This window comes from Atractosteus spatula, chromosome 4 (genome assembly GCF_055471065.1).
Source record: "Atractosteus spatula isolate fAtrSpa1 chromosome 4, fAtrSpa1.hap1, whole genome shotgun sequence".
NCBI lineage: Eukaryota > Metazoa > Chordata > Actinopteri > Semionotiformes > Lepisosteidae > Atractosteus > Atractosteus spatula.
Window position 1 is genome coordinate 39,467,436 of NC_142709.1, and position 26,278 is coordinate 39,493,713.

Consider the following 26,278-nt stretch of genomic DNA (forward strand, 5'->3'; position numbering starts at 1 on the left):
TAACAAACATTTCCTTCTGGTCACACCACATTTATTAATAAACGTGCCATTTATTAAGAATGAAGTTTAATGTCTAATGTTATTAGTAACTGTATTAAAGCTAATGCATTTAGAGCCTTTAATATGCTATGTGAAGGTTCAGATATCCTAGGGAGTAAAGAGGAATTAAACAGATACATAAATAAATTGGGTGTAAGTCTTAAATATGTTCATTCACAACTGGGTGTGAATTTAATAGATCTGTTGTATTTTTTATTGTGATAGGCCTTTCCACTTGTAGTTCTCAGAAGAAAGCAATGAAATGCTCATGAACTAAACAAGCAATGAACCATTTTAAATATGTATTTCCTCAATTTCAGTTCTCTTTGCTCCCCGTGATATCTGAAATAATAATAATAATAATAACTGAAAATTGGAAATGAACAAAAGGTTAGTGCAAACGCAGCTCGCTTTTATTGTGCCAAACTATTGTACACACAACGTAACTTCTTTTGAAAGTTCTTTTTTAAAATTTCCCGCAGTCCTTTTGTCCTAAAGTACGGAAAGTCCGAAGGGCGTGCACAATTATTTAAAAGAGTATAAAAGCAGTTGTATTACTCGTCAACATTTTAAAAGGAATTTAAAAAAAAAAACTTGTCAGTGCGGTACAGTTTGTCGTCTCTTGAGCTTCCGGGGGGACAAGCTAAATTGAAACACACTTGAAGCGAGTAGAGTGAAGCTAACAATATTAAGAGACGCGAATGATCCGGAAGTGTATGTAAATTGCTGATAAATGTGACTTTGCCTGGTCCTGGATTTTTTTTTTTCTGAAGCAGGATTTAGGAACTTTAATTTTGAAAGGTGCTGCCAAGCTAGCGTCGCTTAATGTAGTTTGCTTCACGCTACGAGATTATTTTTATTTTTGCTGTATGGGTTTGTACTGTGTAATATGCACAAAAGGAGACGATAACAATATTTTATGGAAATACTTTTTTGTGGACTACTTGATTTTTGCATAGGTACGTAAACATAATTATGTAATATAATTTGCCATGTGGGTAGAAAGACATGTTTCACGCAAGCATATCATTAGGATGCTTAATCATTAAGGCCAACATAATATCATAAAGTTAATAATAATAATAATAATAATAATACGTTAATGCACTAATAACCGAATAGTTAAAACAGTTTAAAACCAGTGAATCTGTACGCGTTGAAGGGTATTCGGTACTTGCTGTTTATTTTTTAGCCGTTTTCCCACTGGAAATTCTAGTTGGTTCATTTTAAATCAGTGTCTGGCTGTCTTAACTAGGATTAAATGCTAAAACCAGTAACTGGTACTGATAGTTTAATCAATTAGACTAAGCGATTACGCAATCAACTGTTTGTTCTGAATTTTACGTCGTCTTGAATAGCAGTTCCTGTCTGTCACCTAGTCTGCATGTTCTTGTTAATTAAAAAAAAATATATATTTTCTCAGTACGTTAACATAGTTAACTTAATCTTTTAATTTGGAGTCTGTACGATGCCCCTCTTCAGGGGCATCATCTCATTGAAAGTTCCTTTATGGATGGGAATTAAAGCTGTTAAAAAAAACTTGCAGACCGCATCTTTTTCGGTAAGGTACAGTCGTCTGTGATACAGTAATTGTTTTCACCTATCAAAAGATTTTCATTTAAAAATACTATTGGAAAAAAATAAAATTGTCTTCTGTAATACTACAGTATTGGGGAAAAAAACTTTTCAAACTACTTTGTGACTTGCTTCTGTTGTCAACAGACTTGGTTTCATCTACCGATAGACCAGTGTATGTCTATTTAAATTCATTACAATATTGTATTTATTTTTTGTTTTCATTTAAGTTATAGATTTATTTGATCTGAACGACTGTGTAGGTTAGATCAGAAAAAAGGTAGCATGTGGTGCACAAGAAACTCATTCAGTTACAGATGCTTTTATATATGGAAACCCCAGAGTTACTGAGGTCTAGTGTGCCATAGAAAAGAGAAATTTAAGATTTTATTTTTGAACACTTAAAAATATGTTTTAAGAAATTTGAAGAAAATAATTTAATAAACATTTCTAATTGTGTAATGGGTGACATTGTATGATCTCAACTTAATTTTTTAACTAACTGCATTTGAATGAAAAACTTTTGAAAATTGTAGATTACACAGTGAATACACATTACAAAGCATCATTGCACATTAATATATTAAAGAACAGAATGTGTTCTATGTCTTACGAAAGTCTTTGTTTTGTGCCTTTATATGTCCTAGACAGAACACCATGCTTCTTAACAGAATAATTCACTTGAGAACATGGACAGTGCTGCCCAAAACTGTATCCGTAATTTTCTCGCAGCAAGGTGCCCACAGCCTGTCTTCATTTCATCAAGCAGCACAGATGCCTGAGAAGAAGCTCCAGGGCCTTGTTTTTCCTTTCAGCGAGCTGGAGAGTCACCTCTCCAGTCGAGTGAGCAAGACCAACTTCCAGTTATTCCAGCCTAGTTTTGAGGACATAGAAAGGGCAGAGGCACTCTTCTTCTCTTCCAAGAAACACAAGATTGATTATTTTACATCAGCTGTAAGAATGGATCATGCTCCAGTAATAACCCAACCAGAGGTCAGTGGACAGGGTGTGATTTAAAACTTGAGTAATGATTCATACTTTATCTGGAGTCTTATGTTGAAGAATTGGCAATTAATTAATTTGGCTAATGTGTTTTAATAAATTAATCACCTGTTTAAATTTATAGCACTGTCTTTTGATTCTCCAAATGCAAATGAAAAGGTTTTATAAGACTAACTTTTAATATTGTAACGCTACGGGGTTCACGTGGGCATCCCCGCCTGCTGCTGCATCAGGTCAGCCCCCCACTATCGGGGACTCGAACCCGGGCCTCCGGCGTCACTCAACAGGGACCCAGCCTGCTGAGCTAAAGAGAGATCTCCCCCCAGCCCAGCGGCTGTGGGCCCTGCTATTACAGGGAAGGGCGGTGACGTCACCGCTCTGATAAGCCGGCTCTTACACACTCACTGGTGGCCGTATGCTTTACAATATTATAATATTATAATTTAAAGATATTTTTTTTTTTACTTTACCTCAAGTTGTTTTGTTGATAATTTTTTCCTTTGGTGATTCCAGTATCACCATATGAGTTGCTTTCACTTTCTGAAGGAGGAAGCGTAAGCGATAATGTTACAGACATTTTACAACAGTTTTAGTACTATTCTACTTGTCCTCTAGAATTTTAAGCAAATTATAATTCTTTATGACAATTTTCAATGAGACCTCTAGAGATGCTTTGTTTAGAAAAGATAATTTCATGACAAATTTGAATTTGATTCTTTGTTTAAAACATTATTTTTTTTGTATTGCTGGTAGAGGGGGGTTGCTTTATTTTGTCCTTGACTGAAGTTATAAATTCATAACAAAATGTTTAGCCAACAGTCAAATACAAATGAAAACCGAAACAGAATTTTCTGAAAATATTGTATACCAGTAGAACTGAGTAATTTTTGGAAAGCAAATGTCCTCATGTATCTTAATTGTAGAGGGTGTCCTTGGGCAGTTTTTCTTGTTCTGATTAAATAAAGCACATGTAATTTAAGGGAAAGGGTGACATCTAGATTTTTTCTGTCAGTAATCGTGATGACCCAGCTCTGTGAATACGCACCCTTTGTCTAACTAATTTTTCCTGTCATCAGGTGTGCTTTATTGGCAGAAGTAATGTTGGAAAATCCTCTCTTATTAAAGCATTGTTTTCTTTGGTCCCAGAGGTTGAAGTTAGAGTTTCTAAAATGCCGGTGAGTAAAAAAAAAAATCCAAAATATATTTCTACACCATGTTATACAGGTAGGTGTATAGAATTTATATTGAAAATGGGCATCAAGACATTGGTACATATCTTAACTCACCACAAGAGGTCATGAGAATCCTGTTAGGAAGATGCCTTCTTGTGAAATAATAAATGTGAAGGCAAACAAAAAATGATCTGGTTATTCTAGCAATAGCATTAGGGTTGCTACTGGTCCGGGTTTTTCTACGGTTGTTCACTTTCTGAGGTATCTGTCCCATGAAATCTGTAATACAAGGACATTAAATGTTCCATATTTTCGTCAGATCAGATGTTGACGAGTAAGTTAATAACATATCACTGGTGGTAGTATTACAATATATATACATATATTATTAACTGAAATTTTAAGTTGCCCTTGTGTTGCTCGAAAAACAGAATGGTGTCTTACAGCTGATGTATTAATTACAGCAGTCAATGCAACAAGTTAGTAACAGCTGTTAACTTCTCATTGACTGAAGTTGCCTGTGTGACATACAGGTAGTATGGAACTTTCTTCATCGACCACTTGTGCAGCAGCTATTCTGAACAAGATAAAAACTCGACTGCACAATACATGAGGTGGTTAAGTAGGGAACTCTACAGCCATTCATACTACTGGTGGAACTTAAGTTAGGACAGACTGAGAAATATGAACTAGACTTTAAGCAGTGGGTAAACCTCATCAGAACATACACTATAACAAGGAATGAGCTGATAACTATTTTTTAAACAAAACCTTTTTTCAAATAAAAAGATTTAATCCTGCTCCTGCTCATGCATTCAATGCAAAGAATAGCCTGTACCTCATAAATATGAAGAAGAGTTACAGAATAACAAGGACAGCTTTGTACTGTACATCAAATATAAAATGTTAAAACAACTTAAAATGCACTGTATTTGTACACTTGTACATCTGCCATAAAAAAACATAACATTTTGTTCCTGATTGTTCTGCTGAATTTTGCACTATCCTATATTATCAGTGACAATTGCATATAACTTTGACAAAAGCTAATTTACAATTCAGTACTGTAATCACTGACGCAAGTTCACAGATGTTTTTTTTTATTTCAGGGACACACAAAAAAAATTAATTTCTTCACCGTTGGTAAGGCCTTCACTTTAGTTGACATGCCAGGTTATGGACATAAAGCACCAAAGGATTTTGTTGAAATGGTTGAAGCCTATCTTGAAACCAGGACTAAGTATGAATTTAAGTTTTTATTTACTTCTTTGATTGAAATGTGCTTTGAACATAAAATACATAACTACACACGGAGGAGCTATACATTATGAACAAAACATATTTGGACAATCATATGAGCAGTGCTAGCTGGATTTTGGTGATGTGTGGTTCCTTTAAAAAATGTAAACTTTTGTAGTTCAAAGTTCTTTTTATTTAAGCCTGATCACAATTGAAGCCTGAATGTTAAGCCTTACAAATGTCCAGTCTGGAATACCCACAATTTGTGTAATATGATCATATATCTGGGGATGTTCCCATGGGTTTATTCCGGGTGCTCCAGTTTACTCCCACGGTTCAAAGACATAGTGGTAGACTAATTGGCATCTGGAAAAATTGTCCCTGTTGTGAATGTATGCATGTATGTGTCTGTGTGTGCCCTGCTATGACTTATCAAGCAGTCTAACCCCAAATGTCTAAAGAATGCCCCCAGGTGCTTGCCAGTATAGGCTCTAGTTCCCTTGAACTCTGAATTGCATAAAGCAGTTAGAAAATCGATGGATATCTGTAGTCTTTATGTTCTAATAAGGCTGTTCATATTATCATGGATTTTTAATGAATGGTCTCTCTGGAGAACCAGCGGGCTTTGATTGTCAATAACTTTTTTTATATATACAGTAGAGTCTCAACATATGAGGGTTTGGTGCAGAGAACCGTCGCGAATGGCTAAATTGGCATATAACCAGGTCCACCTCTATATCATCCCATAATGTGCTAAAGTACTTTATAGTATGTATGGTTAACAGACATAAGCAGCCGTTCATTATATGATAATTAAAGTATTAATGTATTGGCTTTAATTTAATTAAAATAGCATTGATCAATTAAAAGAAACAACAGTAATCACAAACTTGTAGTAATGAGCTAAAATAAACATGAATCCTAGTCCAGCTTGTACTTTCACTCCCACCATAATTATAACACCCAACTGTAATAAAATGACCATGAAATGGAAAAATGAAATGAAATGGTAAACTGCTCATTCATTATGGGTCAGTGTGCCTGTAAAGTCAAATGCTGTATAGTGGGTACTTGGACAAGGAGCAACAATAGTTAAACTGGGAGAACCTTCAGCTTGTTTTCATCATGCTCTGCATTTCTTCCATACAACACCCCGTCAGCCAAACCAAATCACTAATTTGCTTTTTGTGACTGTTAAAAGTTTGCAGATGACCCTTCTGTATTAAAATCAGATTTGACTGCATTTCCCCGAATGTAAAATGTTTAAATTCAAACTGCATATCAATCAGGTATTGTCACTGTAGTAATAATGCATATTATGTATATTAGGAGTGCATAACTGAGCATTAAAAATATTTAGCACTTCTTGCACTATATAGAAAATGTACATGTAGATATAAAAAATATAGGTATTGTAAAAAGCTGAGATGTAGACAAATTCAATGAATAAGGCTGCAATTTTAAATATAAAATCAATTCCTGACCCATATTGTCTTGAATGCAAATTGTAAATGTTAATTACACAACCCCTATAGTAAGGGAATACCAAGCAGTAGCACTTGTATGCATGTATTTCTTTGTTACTTGCATAGTAATATAACAAAGTAATTAACAAGACAGCAAATTTTAAAGATGAGAAGATATTTACAGAAACAACAAATACAAAACATTAAGTACTTATTAACAAAAACTGAGTACCTGGGCCCAGGCTTTTACAGGATCAAGAAACAGATCTCAACCCAATGAGTCACAAATGCCATTTAAAAAAAAACAACCTGTTTCTTATAAAAGAAAATACCCTATGCAGGATTAAATATATCCTAAATGGATTTTAAACAAATCAGGACCTTTCTTCCTTTTCCAAATAGTACATCAAAATCAAAGAGATTTAGTGCCTCAAGAAATCTCTTAATTATAGACACAACTATTGGACTTTTATAACTATTTACTTTTATAAATTGTAAGATTAGTCTTTTACAAGTCAATGCTTGTATTATCAGGAATATTTCTGTAGTCTGGACTGCTAAAGCAGGAACTTGCTCCCAGTGCATGGCAATGAGTGTTAAATATCCCTACAATTGCCTAGCCACCTGATCTGATAAGATAACAACAGCTGTGACCTACAAAGTTGTCTACAAAACTCCCAAAGTCAAAAGAATGCCACAGGAATTTCCAGCAATTTTCTTACCTTAAAGATAAGAGTCACTGTTGGGTGTTGCAAACTTCTTTTTATATATTTTGTGCCACTGCTTTTAATCTGCAAGGATATCTTCCTGTCAAACCATATTAAATTAGTTATGACCTTAAGTTAAAGTGTATTTAAAATAGCACGTTTTTATCCTTACAATAAAAAAAATATGTTTGGGTTAAATGGTATGGAATGACTGGGACTTTATTACTACATTTGTAACATATAACAGCCTTTTGTCAGTTTTAATCATTTTCTTTCTTTCTAGATTGCTTTTTGGATTTAAACACTACCAGATTTTTAGTATATTAATAATGCATTGTTTTTCCAAATCATAACCCAGCATTTGGACTATTATTGTGTTTAGCTAATTAAACAACTTTTATCATTTAGAAAACCTCACTGAGGAGAAATATGTACAGTGGTGTGAAAAAGTGTTTGCCCCCTTCCTGATTTCTTATTTTTTTGCATATTTGTCACACTGAAATGTTTCAGATCATCAAACAAATTGAAATATTAGACAAAGATAACACAAGTAAACACAAATGCAGTTTTTAAATGAAGGTTTTTATTATTAAGGGAAAAAAAATCCAAACCTACATGGCCATGTGAAAAAGTGATTGCCCCCCCTGTTAAAACATAAATCAACTGTGGTTTATCACATCTTTGGAAAGCTGAGTTCAATTTCTCTAGCCACACCCAGGCCTGATTACTGCCACACTTGTTCTCAATCAAGAAATCACTTAAATAGGACCTGCCTGACAAAGTGAAGTAGACCAAAAGATCCTCAAAAGCTAGACATCATGCTGCGATCCAAAGAAATTCAAGAACGAATGAGAAACAGAGTAATTGAGATTTATCAGTCTGGAAAAGGTTATAAAGCCATTTCCAAAGCTTTGGGACTCCAGCGAACCACAGTGAGAGCCATTATCCACAAATGGCGAAAACATGGAACAGTGGTGAACCCTCCCAGGAGTGGCCGGCCGACCAAAATTACCCCAAGAGCGCAGCGACGACTCATCCAAGAGGTCACAAAAAACCCCACAACAACATCCAAAGAACTGCAGGCTTTACTTGCCTTAGTTAAGGTCAGTGTTCATGACTCCACCATAAGAAAGAGACTGGGCAAAAATGGCCTGCATGGCAGAGTTCCAAGACGAAAACCACTGCTGAGCAAAAAGATCAGTTTTGCCAGAAAACATCTTGATGATCCCCAAGACATTTGGGAAAATACTCTGTGGACTGACAAGACAAAAGTTGAACTTTTTGGAAGGTGTGTGTCCCATTACATCTGGCGTAAAAGTAACACAGCATTTCAGAAAAGGAACATCATACCAACAGTAAAATATGGTGGTGGAAGTGTGATGGTCTGGGGCTGTTTTGCTGCTTCAGGACCTGGAAGACTTGCTGTGGTAAATGGAACCATGAATTCTGCTGTCTACCAAAAAATCCTGAAGGAGAATGTCCGGCCATCTGTTCGTGACCTCAAGCTGAAGCGCACTTGGGTTCTGCAGCAGGACAATGATCCAAAACACACCAGCAAGTCCACCTCTGAATGGCTTAAGAAAAACAAAATGAAGACTTTGGAGTGGCCTAGTCAAAGTCCTGACCTGAATCCGATTGAGATGTTGTGGCATGACCTTAAAAAAAGCGGTTAAGGCTCGAAAACCCTCCAATGTGGCTGAATTAAAACAATTCTGCAAAGATGAGTGGGCCAAAATTCCTCCACAGCGCTGTAAAAGACTCATTGCCAGTTATCGCAAACGCTTGATTGCAGTTGTTGCTGCTAAGGGTGGCCCAACCAGTTATTAGGTTTAGGGGGCAATCACTTTTTCACACAGGGCCATGTTGGTTTGGATTTTTTTTTTCCCCTTAATAATAAAAACCTTCATTTAAAAACTGCATTTTGTGTTTACTTGTGTTATCTTTGTCTAATATTTCAATTTGTTTGATGATCTGAAACATTTCAGTGTGACAAACATGCTAAAAAATAAGAAATCAGGAAGGGGGCAAACACTTTTTCACACCACTGTAAATATGTAATATATAAAGCTTAATTAATGGGGCATTAAAATGATTTGAGTTGTTGATCATTGTACAGTATTTTATCCTTAAGTTGTTTCAAACTTAGGTCACACTCCAAATCTAGATATGAACTTATTTGCTTGTACATATTTGCTTTCTTTATTGTTTCCCTTTGTAAGCTTGAAGAGAACATTCTTGCTTATTGACGGTTCAGTGGGACTTCAAGTGGCAGACAGAATAGCCATTGGCATGTGTGAGGAGTTTGGCCTTCCCTATGTTGTAAGTAAAGTAAAACAGTACATTATATGATGAATGGTTCAAATAGTATCCACAAAGATTCATTACACACTAGGTTGATAAAAACATTTGGAAACAGTTGTGTAAGCTATTGTCTTCTTTTTGAAATATCTAAAGTGTGTTACATTCTTCAATTTAACACCCTTTTACAGTGCTTTGCAAAAGTACTGTATTTAGACATTTGCACAGTTTTAAAAAAATTGTTGCTTTAAAGCTTGCAGTGATTACACTCTGCAGTTATGTGCTGTGCGTCCTAACCTTAACCTAAATTAATGTAATTTTGTGTACCTAAAATAATGAACCACACAATTGGTTGAGTGGCCTCTGTATGCAATAATACTGGGTTATATGATTTCAGAATGAATTAACTTGTCCCTGTGTCATGTAGTGAAATTCTAGCAAATTTCAAGCAGCTATGGAAACTAAGAAGCTTTCAAATCAATTCAAGGGTAAAGATGTGTAAAGCACAGATTAACAGAAGGATTTAAAACCATTTCAAAGTTCCTTAATTTCTCAGATTGTGGTAAAAAGTATTCAGACCCTTCCTATGTTTCTCAAAAAATATCTGTGGAAAGCACACTAGTAACCTTTAATTGTTTCTTTGCATATCACTCAGAAACTGAGCAGCTGAGCAAGGGAAAAACTGGTTACATTTTTAAGAGTTTTAACTTACTAAATTAATGGCTGAGATGGAAGAAAGTTAGTGGGTGCATAATATCCAGGCCACTCAACAGAGGGGTATTGTGAGGAAATGAAAAAAAAAAGCTTTAATCCTTTATGGAGTTTGCAACAAATCACTTAATCGATACTGCAAGCATGTGGCAAAACGTTCTGTGCAAGACTAAGCAAAACTTGAAATTTGTGGTCTAAATGCAGTGTTACATCTGATGCAAACCCCACATAGTGCATACATGGTGTATGAATTATGCTAGAGTTTTAGCTTGGCATTGGTCCTGTGGTCCTTGGTCTTCTGCTAAAAAGAGGTGAACAGCTAAAATATGTTTCTTCTTTCTACTTTTCAACATGGAATTAACTTTTACTTGCTTCTTTCCATACAATGTATGCTGACACAGCTCCCCATGTCTGCTTCATACCTAATTTAAAACTTTTAGAAGGAAAGTAATCTGAAACAAAAAAACTGCACTGGACTGGCTTAAGAATAATAAATTGGCCCAGTTAGAATCCTGACTTGAATCCTATTGAGAATCTGTCAAAAGATGCTGTCCATAAATGATCTCCAAGCAACGTGATAAAAAATGAGCAAATCTGCCAAAAAGAATAGGCAAATATTTCACCAAGCTCTTGTGCAAAGTTGGTATTTACCCAAAAAGACTTGCAGCTGTAATTGTTGCCCAAGGCGCTCACACCAAATATTGAGTTCAAGAATCTGAATAATTCAACATATTTCAGTTTTTTCATTTATTTTGCACTTTAACAGTGAAATATCTTACATTGTTTCGTAAATGTCTGCAGTTAAAGTATTCAAGTTTTTAGTAAAATGTGTTTAGAAACGTTTGTGTAATATTTTGTGGAAAACGTATAGGAAGGATCTGAATACCTTTAATTCAATACTTTTGAATTTAATTACATTTTCTACATTTACAGTACATTTTGTTGAAGCCATTAAACCAAAGTAAAAATTATGCCTGTATTCTAACTACTGGTCCTATTGGGAAAAAGGCCTTGCCCTAACTCTAGTTAGAACAGCCTCTAGCTAGAAGGTGAAAATATAGAGTAGCCATCCAAATCAGTATTCTTTCTATTCAGTATTCTTTTTTTAGTATCACTAAAGCTGGTGCTAAACAGAGGCATCCGTGACCTCAATATCCCTTAATATAGGCAAGACAGAATACATTCTGCTTTCTGGAGCAGTATTGAACTTGTTCTTTAAAGCTTCCAACTCGGATGAAACATGACTATTGAAATAATTATGAAATGCGTTGTTTAATGTATTTTTGAAATATTTAATGGCATTCAATTATTAAGCACTTTAAATATAGCTGAGATTATGTGAGAAGAATTGTAAGTTAGCATGCCCTCAAACTGTGTGTGAAAGGTTTCAGATATTGTGAGGATAGTTGCTTCAGTATCTGATTTTGCAACTGTCCAGAAGGTAGCATTAAAGCACTAGTTTACTGGGCAGAGAACTTTCTTAAGTTGTTGACGTTTAAAAAACATGTTGTGTTCTATTTGCCTATCCTATTAGGATATTCATATATTTATAAACTTTTTTTAAATGTTCTTTTCAGTTTTGAAACCTCCATAAAAACATTACTATTATCATACAAATATCTGCCAAGTTATTATACAAACATACACTTTGTAGACATGCACAAGAGAAAAGACATGCTTCCTCATTGGCTCCTTCCTTTGACTTAAAATATGTAAAAGTTAGTTTCTTTACATGGTCTTTCCTTTTAGCAGATTCTTATATCCCATAATACATATACATGTAAGCTATTTTCAGTTTGGAACTTTGCCAGTATGAAAGAAGTGCAAATTATAACATACCTGAAAGATGATGAATTTGAAATACAGAAATACAATATATTGCATTAGAAGAAATAACTAAACTTTAAAAAGGATTTTGTTTTGATTTAATTATAAATAAAACTGTTTTGACTGTATACACAAGTATAGTGCTTGTTTAGCAGGAATTGATCTAAATTAGTCATACATAATGATTGTAATGCACAGAATTCCACTAAGAGGCCTTTGTAATGCATTTTGAAGTACCAATGTCAGAAACAAGTAGTCCTTTCTCCAGGTGAATGTTATCCTATTAATGTAATTTGCTCTTGTATAGATTGTGGTGACCAAGATTGACAAGGCAAGCAGGGGAGAGCTGTTAAGGCACATAGTAGAGGTGGAAGACACTATAAAGATGCACACTTTGGGATGCTTTCCCCAGCCATTTCTAGTAAGGTATGTTAAACAGTGAGTTGTTTGTCTTGTTCTTTTCTTTACAGTAAAGCCAGTCAATAGGATATTAAACTCTTAAATTTTGTTTGTAGTAGTTAAGGATTTTAAAACTACTGCGATATTATTAGATGCATTTCCAAAAATCAATTTGTTTCATTGTTCAGAGTGGCCATTATGTATACAGGGTTCCCACGGTCATGGAAATCCTGGAAAAGTTCTGGAAAAATGACATTTTATTTTCCAAACCTGGAAAAGTTTTGAAAAATGATCCAATGTTCATTAAGTTTTGGAAAAGTCATGGATTTTTTTTAATTGACCCAAAATTATCATGGCTCTATCATGTAATTTTGTTCGTAAGTTAGCAAACTTTTAAAAAGAGCTGCGGCGTACCCGTTGCTAACATTACACATTATATTGTCACATCAGTCCCTCTTGCGGGAATTTTATAGTGAGCCATGTCAGACTGCCAGGTAAATGTGTTTTCAGTGACCTCTGGTTAGCAAATGAAAAATACAATCTATGGCTCCAAAAAGATGAAGACCCAGGACGTGCAAGATGTAAATTATGCGGGAAAACTTTTGATGTGAAGAATAAAGGTAAAACTGTGCTAGCAAGTCACGCGATAAAAAACGCATTGACAATGATAAGGCTGCAAGAGAAACAATTGGAATTGGCACCTTTTTCAACTCTTCTGCAGCTACAAACACGGATATCAGTGTCTAACACTTATGTACTTTCTGATTTCTGCAAGTTTTGTTGGCGCTGAAAGTAATTGATTCACATTATTTGCAGCTGTTTAAAACAGTGTTCCGTGACAGCGAAATGGTAGCTAAATTTTCTCGTGGTGAAACAAAATCTGCATATTTGACCATTTTCGGAATTGCTCCCTGTTTTAAATCGCTGCTTGTAAGAGAAGTGTCATGACAAGCAGGATATGCCCTGCATTTTGATGAGATTCTTAATCACACACTGCAACTCATGCAAATGGATTTACATATGAGGATTTGGGGTGGTGGAGAAGTGAAAAAAGAGTATTTACGCTTGGAGTTTATGGGGCATGCAGCTGTCGGTACATTATGGAGAAAAAGCACAACACGCTCTCAGAGGGTGGAGTAAAATATCCATTGAGAAGGATCTGATTCACAAATGACACCTTTCAGTATTAATATTGCACGAACTATGTTCAGTTTGTCAAGATTTTGAGGTACTCGAAGTTATTCAGACAGAAAAGGGTTTGTGTTTACGCAATGAAGCATTTCAGGAATGAAAAAGGCCATATATTTTCCTAGCCTATGTGGGCTTACTGATTAGGAATGTTGCTAATGTTCTAGTAGTAAACACGCTGTTCAGGTAAAAGAAAAGTAATGCCATGCAAGAATGTGTTTCAAATGAAAGTTTTGTATCTGAAAAATCTATAGCAACTGTAGACACTTTTATTTATTGTTTTGATTATTGTTGTTTTTTGTACATATTTCCTAAGAAATCATAAGGGAGACCTTACAATCAGATATATTTGTTATTCTGTAAGTTGTAGTCCACATTTATGCTTAGTGGTATTTAACTGGCCTACGTAGTTTTCCTCTAACCAAGCTCTTGCGCACCTGAAATAACTAATCTTCCGAATATGATACAAGTCGTACAGTGCGTTGCTGTATGTAATTCACTGGCCAAAGATGATCGATAGGTGGCACTTGTGGTACATTATATGTTAGTGTAGCGATTGCTTAATTTAATCTCTCTGCTGTGCATATTTAAATTCGCTTAACATAGAATATTAATATGGAATTTTACAACTGAAGGGAAATGTTGGTAGCTGAGCATAAAAATAATTGGAACTTAATATATCTGAACATCATAAATGATATTAATTTAGGAATATAAATATGTTATGCATACTGCATATGGCTGGTAAACGTAGCTAAAATAAAAAAAATATATAGCAGTATTCCACTTCATAAACATTTTTTGCATCAAAGTCTAACTTTTCTAACTCGGTCACTTACTGTGGTTATTTTGGAAAAGTTTTGATGTGCTCATTCTAACTATTAAGTTTCTATACTAAGCTATACTGTTTTAACATATAAGTATTTTTGTGAATACTTGCTGTCGTTAGTGCAGTAAAAAAACAGACTTTTTAGAATCTGCTTAATAGGGAATATAATATAGAACCGCATAACTAAAGAAATTAATAATTATATTAATTTAGGGATCTAAATATAATATATATAGCTGGTAGTATTACTGTATTCCACTTTCTTTTTTAAACATCTGCATCAGTTTCTTTGACTCATTCACTCATGATTACTTTGGAAACATTCTGACCTGTCCGTTTCAGCTACATTTCGTAGTGGCTTGTTGGCACAATGGGTTTGTTGGAGGGCTCTCCACCCAGGAGGTCCAGGTTTGATTCCCGCTTTGGGCACAAGTTTTTCTTCTTACAAAGATTCCTTTTTTAAAAAATAAAATAGTAAATATTATGTACACTATGTTGGCTTTTTAATTATTTTTTATATATCACAACATGTTCAATGTTAAATGATATTGTTTAAAAACATGAATGAGCAAATGTAAATACTGTCAACAGTGGGAGTAAATACCAGTTCAAACGGTTTAATTCAATTCACTTTCTTATTCAAATGCCTTTTAATGAGACACGATGTTTCAGATGTCAATAAATTTGCGAACAAATGACACGGAGCCTTCAAATCACAGGCATTTTAAAGATCATGATTTGTGAAACTTTTCCAGCTTTTATTTATTAATCTAGTACCTGGTTGCATTTTTAGTAACCTTAGTTTGAATATAGCGGATCCCAGGTGTAAGAGTTTATAATGTGAGAATTACAGTGCAATTCATAATCTACTGTACTGTATGCGAAACACCTGACCCTGTAGAACAGAATAACACAAACTTGTTGGGTTCAGCCTCTCTTGAATTTGTGAAACTCTTTTGTAATTTCTGTTTTTACTCAGGTAAGAATAAACTACATATTAAATTAATTTTACAGGGGGAAAGATGTTCTGTGCTTAATAGCTTTATCACCACAGCACACATTATGCTACATATTTTATGCATCAGTTGAAGCGTTCTGAAGTTTCTCAAAAACTTAAAAAATGTAACCTAATACCGAAAGGCTCGATTGGCAGCTGATTCTTTTAATTTTTTAAAAGAAAATAAAAAATAAGAAAATAACATGTCCCTACCTAAATTAGACATTGCATGACTGTAAAAGCTATAAAAACAGGTGATTTTTCTTCTTCGTGATCAGCTTAGAATCTTTGTGTATGCTGTTTTTTTTTTACTTTTTAATTAAATGTTTAAACACTTAATGTTTTAACACTTTAATTTTGTAAATGCAACAAGTGGTGTGGTGTGAAGCAGATATCACTTATAATAATTCATCCAGGTACACACACTCACGCTGGAGTCAATTTTGCCAGAAACAACATCCCAGTAAGCCTTTGGACTGCGTAATACTGTACGGTACAATATATAGTTTAAAGTTTCAAATTTAAAGTTAAATTGTATTGCTGATTACTGATTCCTGAAATTTGGATTAAGACAAAATATAGATTTTTTCAATGTGGATGTAAACCTGAAAGGCACATCGCGTGCACATAATAATGAGCTATTTTTATATCTTTGGCTATGTAAGAAATAAAACAAGAGTAATGCTCTGATCGGGCTTTGAACCACCTGCGTGCAGCATGCTACATTACAGTCCATGAGCATTTCATTGTCCATTACCACTATAAGGACAATAATTTTTTTTTTTTTAAATGAATGTCAAACTTTTTTACAGTTACAACAAGTAGTGGTCTTACTACATATTCTTAGAAAAGGGTAAAACATAATAGCTTTTTGTGAAGTATTAGTTAGAAAAAGCACATTGAAACTTTTCCAAAATACCCAACCTAAGTCACCAACTTAAAGACTGCATAAAATATTTAAGGAATAAATAGTGGAATACTGTTGTGTACTTTTTTATATTTAGCTACCACTACCATCTACTGTGTGTACATATGTATTATATTATACTTCAGTTTTAATTTTCCGCCGCCAAAGTTTACCTTTAGATTTTCTCAATGTGGATGTAAACCTGAAAGAGGCACATAACGTTCACAACAAGCTACAGTATACTAATAAACTCTTTTTATATATCCAGCTGAGTGAGTTTGTTTTTATAAAATAGACCTACTTTTTAATTAATTTAATATTTAACATACTGTAATACACAGTTTAAAATTAATAAAAGTCTAAACAGTATACAACTTAAATTCTCTAATTGGAAAAAGATTGTCTCAGGGGGCTCAGCATTGTCACGGATTCGAAACCAGACAGTTTCTGGCTAAAACACTAATGCTTCCATACAACATGTTAGGCATTCACTGCTCCACCTGGTGATTGTACAAAATAGTGCAGTCCAAAAACAGATTTAAAAAAATGGGCGCATTGGAGCATACACACTGCAAAGTGCTGCAGTATCTGCCATGCGTTATGAATGGCTGGATCTGTATATAAATTTTAAGTGGTGATTCTAGGCTTGGGGAGTCACAGAGTAGCATGCATTGTATGCACTCTTAACATGGTCATATTTGAATACCTGAAAGAACCAGTCATGCATTTCATGAAACAATTTATAAATCAGTTGGAATGGTCATACTGTGGCCTTACAGGTGGAGGGAATTACTGTTTTAGTTGAATAAAATACCTGCTACATCTATCAAAAACATAATATATAAGTCTTGTTGGTTGACTAAAGTAAAAAAACTCTGTGGACTGCAAGGATAAATTGAAAGATGAAAGTATATGGGAGAATCATTATGTTAACAAGATTCATATAAGCTGTTTGTCAACAATTTGTCAACAACTTCAGTAGGGAATTGATAGAAGTCCATTTAACTGAATCGCTTGGTTAATGAAGCACATTACAAGTGGAGTTTTAATATAACAATTGCACTACTGAAAAATGTGTAGATTTTTTAGTTCTACAAAAAATACATTTTTCCTGAATAAAAATATAAAAGTCACTACTTAGAAGAATTCATTCGAGGTAGATGTGCTAGTGGGCTAATTAAATGTTACTTTTGATTAAGTTTGCATAATAAGTTTTTAGCTGGTAAAAAACACCTGGAAAAATTACATACTAAAAATGAAACCAAAAAATGATAAATGTAACAAGTGTAACAAAAAGTCACCATAGTATAATAAGTTACACAGTACACAAAGCAAGACAAGTGCCAGTTGGTCACAGATGGTATGAAGCCACAGGGAGAAAATGTTTTTATGAGTAGATTAAAAAGAAGGAAATGAGTCAAGAAGAAAAAAGAGGAAGTAGGGAGGTAGGTAAGGATATTAGAGTAACTCTTTAAATGTCACCTGATTTCCCATAGCCTGGATGTCTGAGGCCATTTCTCATGCTTACATTTCTGACATTGGCAAACATATTCTTTGAAATATATGGGCATACCAGCCCCATGTGATTAAAATTAATGGAAAACAAAAATAAACTTAATGCTATCAATTGACTTGAACCTGATCCTTGAGCAGATCACATAATGTATACTGTATATTTCCAACAGGGGAGTATCTTTAGAAATACACACTAAAGTAAAGCAGAAATGTATTTTTCTTCTGCAGTTTAAATATTTTTTTACACAGAGAAAACTATTTTTTTGATTGAACCAGTGTTATTTTGTGTTTTACAGTGCAACCCAGTTCAAGGGAATATACCTTCTGCGATGCTTCATTGCCCATGTGACAGGAAACCTTCACCTGAAGTCTGATTCACAGATAAAATGGTAGAAGTATGTGCCGAATGTACACAAATCCTATCTGTTGTTTGTATAATTTATTCTTAAATTTATATGCTAACCACAACTTTAGTATATTTATAATAAAATATTCAGTATTCAAATGTTTTGGTGTTGTCGCATCTAAATTTATGGCTCTGTAAATGGTTATATAAAAGTTAGAATTTCCCTAAGATTTCACCTTTAGTCACTCTCAAGTTTAGGTGTATTGTCAAACCCAGGTTAAAAAATTGAAATACATTTTATAATCAAGAGAAAAGATGTGACATATACAGTATAACATTTAACCTAGTTGATACAGCCAGCCCCTCTCAGATTTTACTAGAAAATGCGCTTTTTGGATATGAGATGCTAGTCATTCTTTTTTTACCAGAGAAAATCTTGTATTGGCCTACAATACTCCCATTGTGTATAGTTCTACACATGATGAAAATGCTTTAGCAAAGAAAATATCAGGAGCCCCTATCTTACTTTTGATAGTTTACTAGACCAAACTATTTTACTAATAAAAAGCATCAGAGTTCCAAGAGTTTATTCTGGAATTATCCATACTTGTAGGAGTTGAATATCCTTCGATAATTGTTCAAAATTCTGATAAGATGAAAATGTATCAGGTGTGATAAAAAACTGTGTTGCATACAATCATAAACACAATCATAAATAAACTGACATTTATTTCTAAATACGATTTGTGTAGGTCTATCATTTTAATCCTGGCCCTAGATAACCACCATGTCAGCTATTTGCGGCTGATCTATAAAAGTACTCTCGGCTCCTAAAAAGCTGATTGGGATTTGCGATTAACAATTATAGCCAGTTTATGAGGTTCATAATTCCCCTATTTAAAAGGTGCTTCCTGAAATGTAACTAACTTCTGGGATAAAAAATAAACACAGATGGAGTGTTTCACACACTGTTGCTCCTATTTGTGTTCATCAAGATTTGGCTATCCATCAAGAGCTGTTGTGTGGTAATTAGGACTACAAACATAAAAGCAAGGTGAGGAGAGAGTGCATTAATTTTAAACTAAGGAAAGAGTACAGAAATAGTTAAGCAAACAAAAAGATTATCACCAGTGATTTAAGAGCTCAGCTACAATGAAATTCGCAAACACAATTGTCCCCTAAGTACCCCAGATGGTAAGCCAGATGACCCTGGAAATTTGTTGTGTACACTGAAAAATTGGACGGGTTTTCATATTTTCTACTTTAATAAAATTAGTTTATGTGTCAAATAGGCAGCCTACGTACTATCGTAAGTGACCAATTGTATTTTAAAAAAGTTATCTCCAGCAAATAGGGAGGTAAGAGAATGTGCCTGATTTTGGAACAATGCCAATCTTGTAAGCACAGGAAAGAATAGAAATACATGCTACGGACGTAAGTGACTAATTGTATTTTTTTTTAAAAGTTATCTTCAGCAAATAGGGAGGTAGGAGAATGTGCATGGTTTTGTAACACTGGCAATCTTGTGAGCACAGGAAAGCGTGATAGATAACAGAAAAATATTTAAGGACTGTTCTAGGTTAATTTGAGAAAAATACAATGAGCGTCTCTGTGTTTCGCTTCCATGCGCATGAAATAAAAACCTCTTTTAACTTCTGAGATGGACTCCTGAAACAGAAACGGGGAAAAATGAAAGCTTGCGGATTGCTAAACCAGGTAAGTCCCACACTATTTGTGAAGAACTTTGTTTACCGTTGGCTAAAGAGCTGACATATAATGTGTGGAGAAAAAGCTGCTAAACAGCTCGACCTGCTGCCCTCTTCAAAAGACACAGTCAGACGTAGAATTATTGATATGGCAGATGATGTCAAAAGTACGCTGATAGAGCACGTTAAGATGAGCAGATGCTTTTCACTGCAATTAGATGAGTCTGTAGATGCCTTTGATTTGGCCAATTTGCTTGTTTACATTAGATACAAGTTTGAGGGTACTGTATGTTCCATGAGGATTTTCTGTCCTGTAAGCCACTACCAACAAGAACTACAGGGGAGCACATATTTCAGCTTCTGAATGAATTTATTGAAGAGAATGGCATCGACTGGATAAAATGCATCAGAGTTTGTACAGACAGCGGTGTAGTTGCAAGAATAAGAGGTTGCTCAAGATATGAAGTGGACACACTGCGGCATCCACCGTGAGGCCTTGGCTGTCAAGAAAATGCCTGAGGATTTAAAATCTGTTAGACTCTGTTGTGAATTGTATCAAGGCTCGACCAATGAATTGACATCTGCTGTGCTCGACTAAACAGGCTCACCCCTCTCACTGAAATGGTGCTTTTTTATTGTTTATTTTTAATTGTTGTTGTTCCTGTTGTCATTCTGTAAAGCGCTTTGAGAAGCCACCTTTAAAGGCGCTATATCAAATAAAGTTTATTATTATTATATTTATTATATGTGTGTGAGTGTGTGTGTGCATGCTCATGTTGGTCATTGAGATTTTCTGGGGCTCCTATGAGAAGATGACTTGTAGATGGTACTTGGATGCTTTGGTTTGATCAGGGGTGGTACTTGGTCCAAAAAGTTTGAGAACCACTGTCCTAGAGTAGTTTACAGAAAGGCTGCCCATAATTACAGCATGTTCAATGCTGTTCAATTAATTTACTGTCTTGTCTGCTATAACTGTGTTGTAATATTACAGTACAGTTGTGCTGCATTTAGAATAGTGAAAAGATATTAACAGAAAATGTGCTTTGCTAAGATTAAAAAAAAAAACTATACTATAGAGTAAGCTAATTTATAACTGATCTAATTAATTGGCTTTATGACAATCCGGGGGTAGGGGTTGCCATCTTGCACATGTACATCTTGCACATCCTGCTCCCACTCCACAAGGCTACTGGTTCTCTCACAACCAGTTCTCGGAGTGTCTTCTGGTTCTGTTTTCCAGCACTCCCGATGCTCACTCTCATGCCTTAGGCTGTGTACTAGGGATTATTAGGAGGCCATGATTGGTAAGGACCAATGGTAAATTTGGCCAGGACGCCGGGGTTACACCCCTACTCTTTTTGAGAAATGCCCTGGGATTTTTAATGACCATTCCATCTAATCCGAAGGACGGCACCTGTTTACAGTATAGTGTCCCCGTCACTATACTGGGGCATTGGGACCCACATGGACCACATGGTGAGTGCTCCCTGCTGGCCCCACTAACACGTCTTCCAGCAGCAACCTTAGTTTTTCACAGGAGGTCCCCCATTCCAGTGTCAAGAAACTCAACACTGATAGAGACTTACTTAAAGAGACTCACAGCTGTAACTGCTGCCAAAGGTGGTCCTACCAAGTATTAACTCGGGCGGGGGGGGTGAATACTCATGCATTCAATTATTTTCTGTTTTTTATTTTTAATTAAGTAAAATTTTTCACTTTGACATTATAGAGTACTTTGTGTTGATGAGTGGCAAAAATTCTCAGTTAAACACATCATGGTTCCATGCTGTAACACAATAAAATGTGAAAAAGTCCAAGGGGGTTGTAGACTTTCTATAGGTTTTTGAGAACTTCCCATTCTGTTGTTTTTAGGAAATTCTGATTTCCTGTATAAAGAATCCCTAAGTTAAAAACAGCCTCTCCTGGTAAGTGGATGCATTTTAATAGGGAGACAGATTTCCCATTCACTTTGTAGCATTTAGATTTTTATATAGAGATTTAACTATAGGTAGTATTCTGTTTAGTTTAGAAGACAGATCTCTCTCTCTTGTTGGCCTGTGTAGGTATTATATAGGATTTATATATTTGAGAGCAGCCTTGGGTTTTTCTGCTTGGTCAGGACATAGGCCTCTGGGACACATTTTTAAATAGGGTAACTTGTATGTTTATGTTGTGTGATGTTTAGTTTGTGTTGAGTCATTATTAATAAATAATTGTCTAACCCAGTGTGGCTGACCTATTACTCTTTTCACCAAAGCTGTGCCAAAAAAATAAAGAACTCTGATGCTCTGGTATATTCTTGGCATATCTTTTTTTAATTTGGAAGTAACGATTATTTAATTTACTTGGTCAATTCCTGATTGAGGAGAGAGAAGAATGTGTGTTCTGGTGGAAGTGTTGTTTGATACTCCAAGAAGTACCAGAATCACGTAAGAAGAAGTGAAGGTATAGATAACAGGTTGTGAAACAGAACTGTTAACTTTTGGCTGGTTCGTATTCAATTTTTTTCTCAGTGACTTCAAGCAGTTTCAAAGCTCCTCTTTGATAGAGGTTGTGGATTTGTCTCACTGAAACCTTTTAACAGACTTGACTTCCAATATTGCTGTATTCAACCCTTTGTTTTGTAGACCTTTACATTTCTTCTTTTTTAAGAAATACTGTTGGATGCCGGACTATTATTTTTTTCGTCGCCAGTCAACATAATGATTATGTCTTTTGAAAGTCCAGGAACTCTAAATCTGCATGCATTTGTTTTAATACCATTGTTATTACTATGTGTTTGCAGACAATCTTATAGATATACTGTAGTTCTATTCTGCCATATAAAGAGTGTTATCTGTTGAATGTTTTATTGCCTATCCGCACCACCTGTGGTCTCTCGATAAGAAATTCCAGCAGCCAGTTGCAGACAGAGTTGCACAGACCTAATCTCCTGAGCTTTGTCACCAGTTGACTGGGTATGACGGAATTGAATGCTGAACTGTAGTCCACAAACAGCATTCTCACACACAAGGTGTGGGTTCATTTACTTTTTAATGAAAGAAAGGTGCCAAGCCTGTCCTATAGAATTCTTCACACTGGTAGTGTAGCGCCCCTGAAGAGGAAAATGATTAAATAATCAGTCACTCAACTCGTCGTTTCTTCATCAGTGGCTTTTAGTGTGAATCTATATAGGATAAACAGTTTACAGTAATACAATATAAACAAAGAAAATAAGTTGAAAGTTACAAAAATGCTTTTTAATATTTTCAATTACATATTAAAAAAAATTCTGCATTATGTCTTATTCAGTCTTCTCCTTAGTATATTACACATTTCAGTAAAAAATACGAAACACTAAAACACAATCAAATTGATGATATCGTGAGACCACGTTAGTATTTTTTTTTAACGTAACGTTCACTGGCAATATAAATGTGATAGCACTTTGGTTATTAATATAAAAAAAACACTAATAAATATAGAAAACTAGGAACAATGAAATAAACTAAGGCTATTACCGAACATGAACTAAATTGCTAATCACGTAAACATTCACATTTAACGTACCAAATGCATGGCCCTTATGCAAACCACAAGGATTCGCGCTACTAACTTTGTTCTAATAACTTGATATAACCTAACAAATACACTCAAATATGAATGTAAAATACTTTTATCATAATAACAAATAATTTATAACTATTTTCTGCAAATAACAATTGTGTTTTAAACACTTTTTACCTGAAGAGGGAAATGATTAAACAATCCGTCCCTCAACTCGTTTCCTCATCAGTGGCTTTTAGTGTGAATGAGGAAAGGCAACGGTAGCTCCTTCTCGCTGTATTTCACAGACATAAGTAGTAAATTACAGATTAAAACTGAATATGGACTCTACGGGTAGATAACAGATAAAAAGACTGAACAAAATAACATCTCAGTGAAAATGATATGAAATAACAGCATCCATTACAACCCATTACAGTAGCTTCTATGGCTATTCAGTATTCAGGCAGTACATTCTTCAGGTGGTTGCCCACTGCCCTATTATATGGCTTTATATTGGTGTTTCCATTTTTTCGTCTACTACCTTTATGTCCTGTCATATGATAGAATAATAAAGGTATTATAGCATAAGTGATTATGATTTGACACTGTGATGTACACAGTAGGAACTTTTAATGCCATTTTAATTAAACGTTTTAATTAAAAAGTTGCTTTTTCATGTCTCATTCCTCACTCCTGGAAACCTAACACTTCTCCCTGCCCTTCCTGAACATAGAACAGCCCTAACACCAGTGTGTCTCCCTGCCAAATATCTAGTGAGGAAACAATGACTGCTAGTTATGTCATGTCATTTGCCAAATCGCTTTATACCATACGGTGTCATGGAAAGCCGGAGCCTAACCGGCAAGCAATGAGCACAAGACAGGGTACACCCTGGATGGGGCACCAGTCCATCGCGGGGCAATAGGGGACAATTTGTAGGCCACGGTAAAGGCGGTGGGGGGGAATTTCACCCGGACACTGGGATAACTCCCTATTCTTATAGATAAATGCCTGGGGATCTTTAATGACCGCTGAGAGTCAGGACCTCAGTTTAACATCTCATCTGAAAGACAGCTCTCACTACAGTACAGTGTCCCTGCCACTATACTGCGACATTAGGACCCACAAAGACTGCAGGGTGGGTGCCCCCCACTGATCCCACTAATACCACTTCCAGCAGCAACCATAGCTTCCCAGGAGGTCTACTATCCAATTATTGACCAGGCTCAATGCTGCTTAGCTTTCATTGGGTAGACATTTGAGAGCTGCAGGGTGATATAGCTGCTGGCATGACTGCTAGGCTTTCTAAAATATACACTGTGAATTTCAACAGACTTGCAGATTTAGTACAGAGCCGTGTGCTACGTTGCATACTAGCTAGCACATTACTATCTCAAGATCATCCTCATCTGCACACTGAATTGCAATAAATAAAACTAGTGGAATAAATTGGAAACCTTGAACCCATTAAACATTGTTGTTCAACCAAGGAGGATTAGAAGGGGGCTCTGTTTCAGAATATTTAAAATACGCTGACCAGAAAGCTAGTATGTAGACTAGCAATATACATATAATTATTACTTTGTCAGCTGTGTATATACTGTATTTTGACAACACTGGGGTAATGCCATCACTTTTGAGTACTAAACAGATGTGTCCACAGTGACTGACATGCCCATCACAGGTTATTGGGGAAACTTTTGTTTACTCTTCTGAGAGTGGTGCTATTACACAGCCCCCTCATTGGGGCTACCAAGACAAAAGGACATTCTGTAGTTTCTCAACCTCACTCTTTTGAGCTTGTCTATTCTCATTAATCTTTGAGTCCTTGGCTCACGGACCCTCAGAATCAAATACTCCTGACACAACAACACAGCTCAATATCATTTTATATTTTTCATTGCTACTTGTTTAAAGCTCAAAATGTTCTCTCTCATGCCTCGGTCCTTTCATGACCTCCTCTGAGACCAACTCCCTCAAGGTCAACTCACAACACTGAGCCCTCGGCTTGAAAACTCTCAAGCTCATCAAATCTTGTTCCTCTAGTACTTGCCTTTCAGGGGGTAGCAGTATAAGACCCTTGACTTGGCCATTCCCATTTGGCAGGACACATTCCACCAAAGTTATTACCTTACTGGCAGGCCGACATGACAATGGCCAAGGCTGCTATTCTTCGTGAGTCTTTCCTGCATTTTGATGTCTCTCAATCTCTAGAAGCAACACTGCTCCTAGACAAATGAAGTCCAGTCCTAATCTCTCTCTCTCGACTCATTTTCTCCCGGAGCCTCTTGCTCTCTCTCACACAGGGCCTTTTCTGCTTTTTGTTCTTTTGAACAGAGACACTACACCTTGCTCTCTGATCTTCACATTAACTCAACATAAAACTCATATTTAAAATAACTCATTCACCCAGTAGAAATCTTACTCAAACCCATTATCTTTCAAACCTCACAATAGGCCATCTCTTTAAGTATGAGAGTTTCCCTCCAGGACTTTGGCTATTATTTTGCTACCCTTGTGGGGAAGGAAATCTTTCACATCAGCTCTCAGACAAGCCTGTTCTCTCTCAACCTTCAGAACAGGCTCTCTTTAATTAAACAGATCTTCTAGTCCTCAATCCCCTCTGGGATTGCTATTGTAAACAGCCCCCTTTCCAGATTTAGAACTTGTTTGCTTCTTATCCACACATGCTTCTTAGCTTACACACACATTTGGTAGCCTTCTGTATAACTTCTTATTATAAGAAGCTTCTACTCAAACATCAACTCTGCATGCTTACAGCACACAGCTGTCTGCTTTCACCATTGATCAGTTAATTTGTAATATG

At 35.5% G+C, this 26,278-nt stretch overlaps 1 protein-coding gene across 6 annotated transcripts; it reads left to right on the forward strand.

The window, feature by feature from the left end:
• Nucleotides 1–753: 753 nt before the first annotated feature.
• Nucleotides 754–19,899, forward strand: gtpbp8 (GTP binding protein 8). Of its 6 annotated transcripts, XM_088914871.1 has the most exons (8): nucleotides 754–998; nucleotides 2,262–2,607; nucleotides 3,693–3,791; nucleotides 4,898–5,028; nucleotides 9,420–9,519; nucleotides 12,344–12,462; nucleotides 18,168–18,260; nucleotides 19,878–19,899. In XM_088914871.1, coding segments are annotated over exons 2-8 (879 nt in total). In that variant the 5' UTR covers nucleotides 754–998; nucleotides 2,262–2,271; the 3' UTR covers nucleotides 19,879–19,899. The 6 variants fall into 6 exon arrangements, with proteins under 6 accessions (XP_088770997.1, XP_088770995.1, XP_088770999.1 ...); XM_088914869.1 differs by lacking the exon at nucleotides 19,878–19,899 and having other exon boundaries at nucleotides 18,168–18,378; XM_088914870.1 differs by lacking the exon at nucleotides 19,878–19,899 and having other exon boundaries at nucleotides 780–998; nucleotides 2,266–2,607; nucleotides 18,168–18,378.
• Nucleotides 19,900–26,278: the final 6,379 nt, after the last annotated feature.

What these genes read in the sequence shown, in the direction of transcription:
- gtpbp8 (XM_088914869.1), top strand. Translation starts at nt 2,272, where the DNA reads ATGCTTCTTAACAGAATAATTCACTTGAGAACATGGACAGTGCTGCCC. An exon ending in TATCTTGAAACCAGGACTAA is followed by an intron (nt 5,029 to 9,419) that starts GTATGAATTTAA and finishes TCCCTTTGTAAG; the next exon opens with CTTGAAGAGAACATTCTTGC. An exon ending in AGTTTGGCCTTCCCTATGTT is followed by an intron (nt 9,520 to 12,343) that starts GTAAGTAAAGTA and finishes GCTCTTGTATAG; the next exon opens with ATTGTGGTGACCAAGATTGA.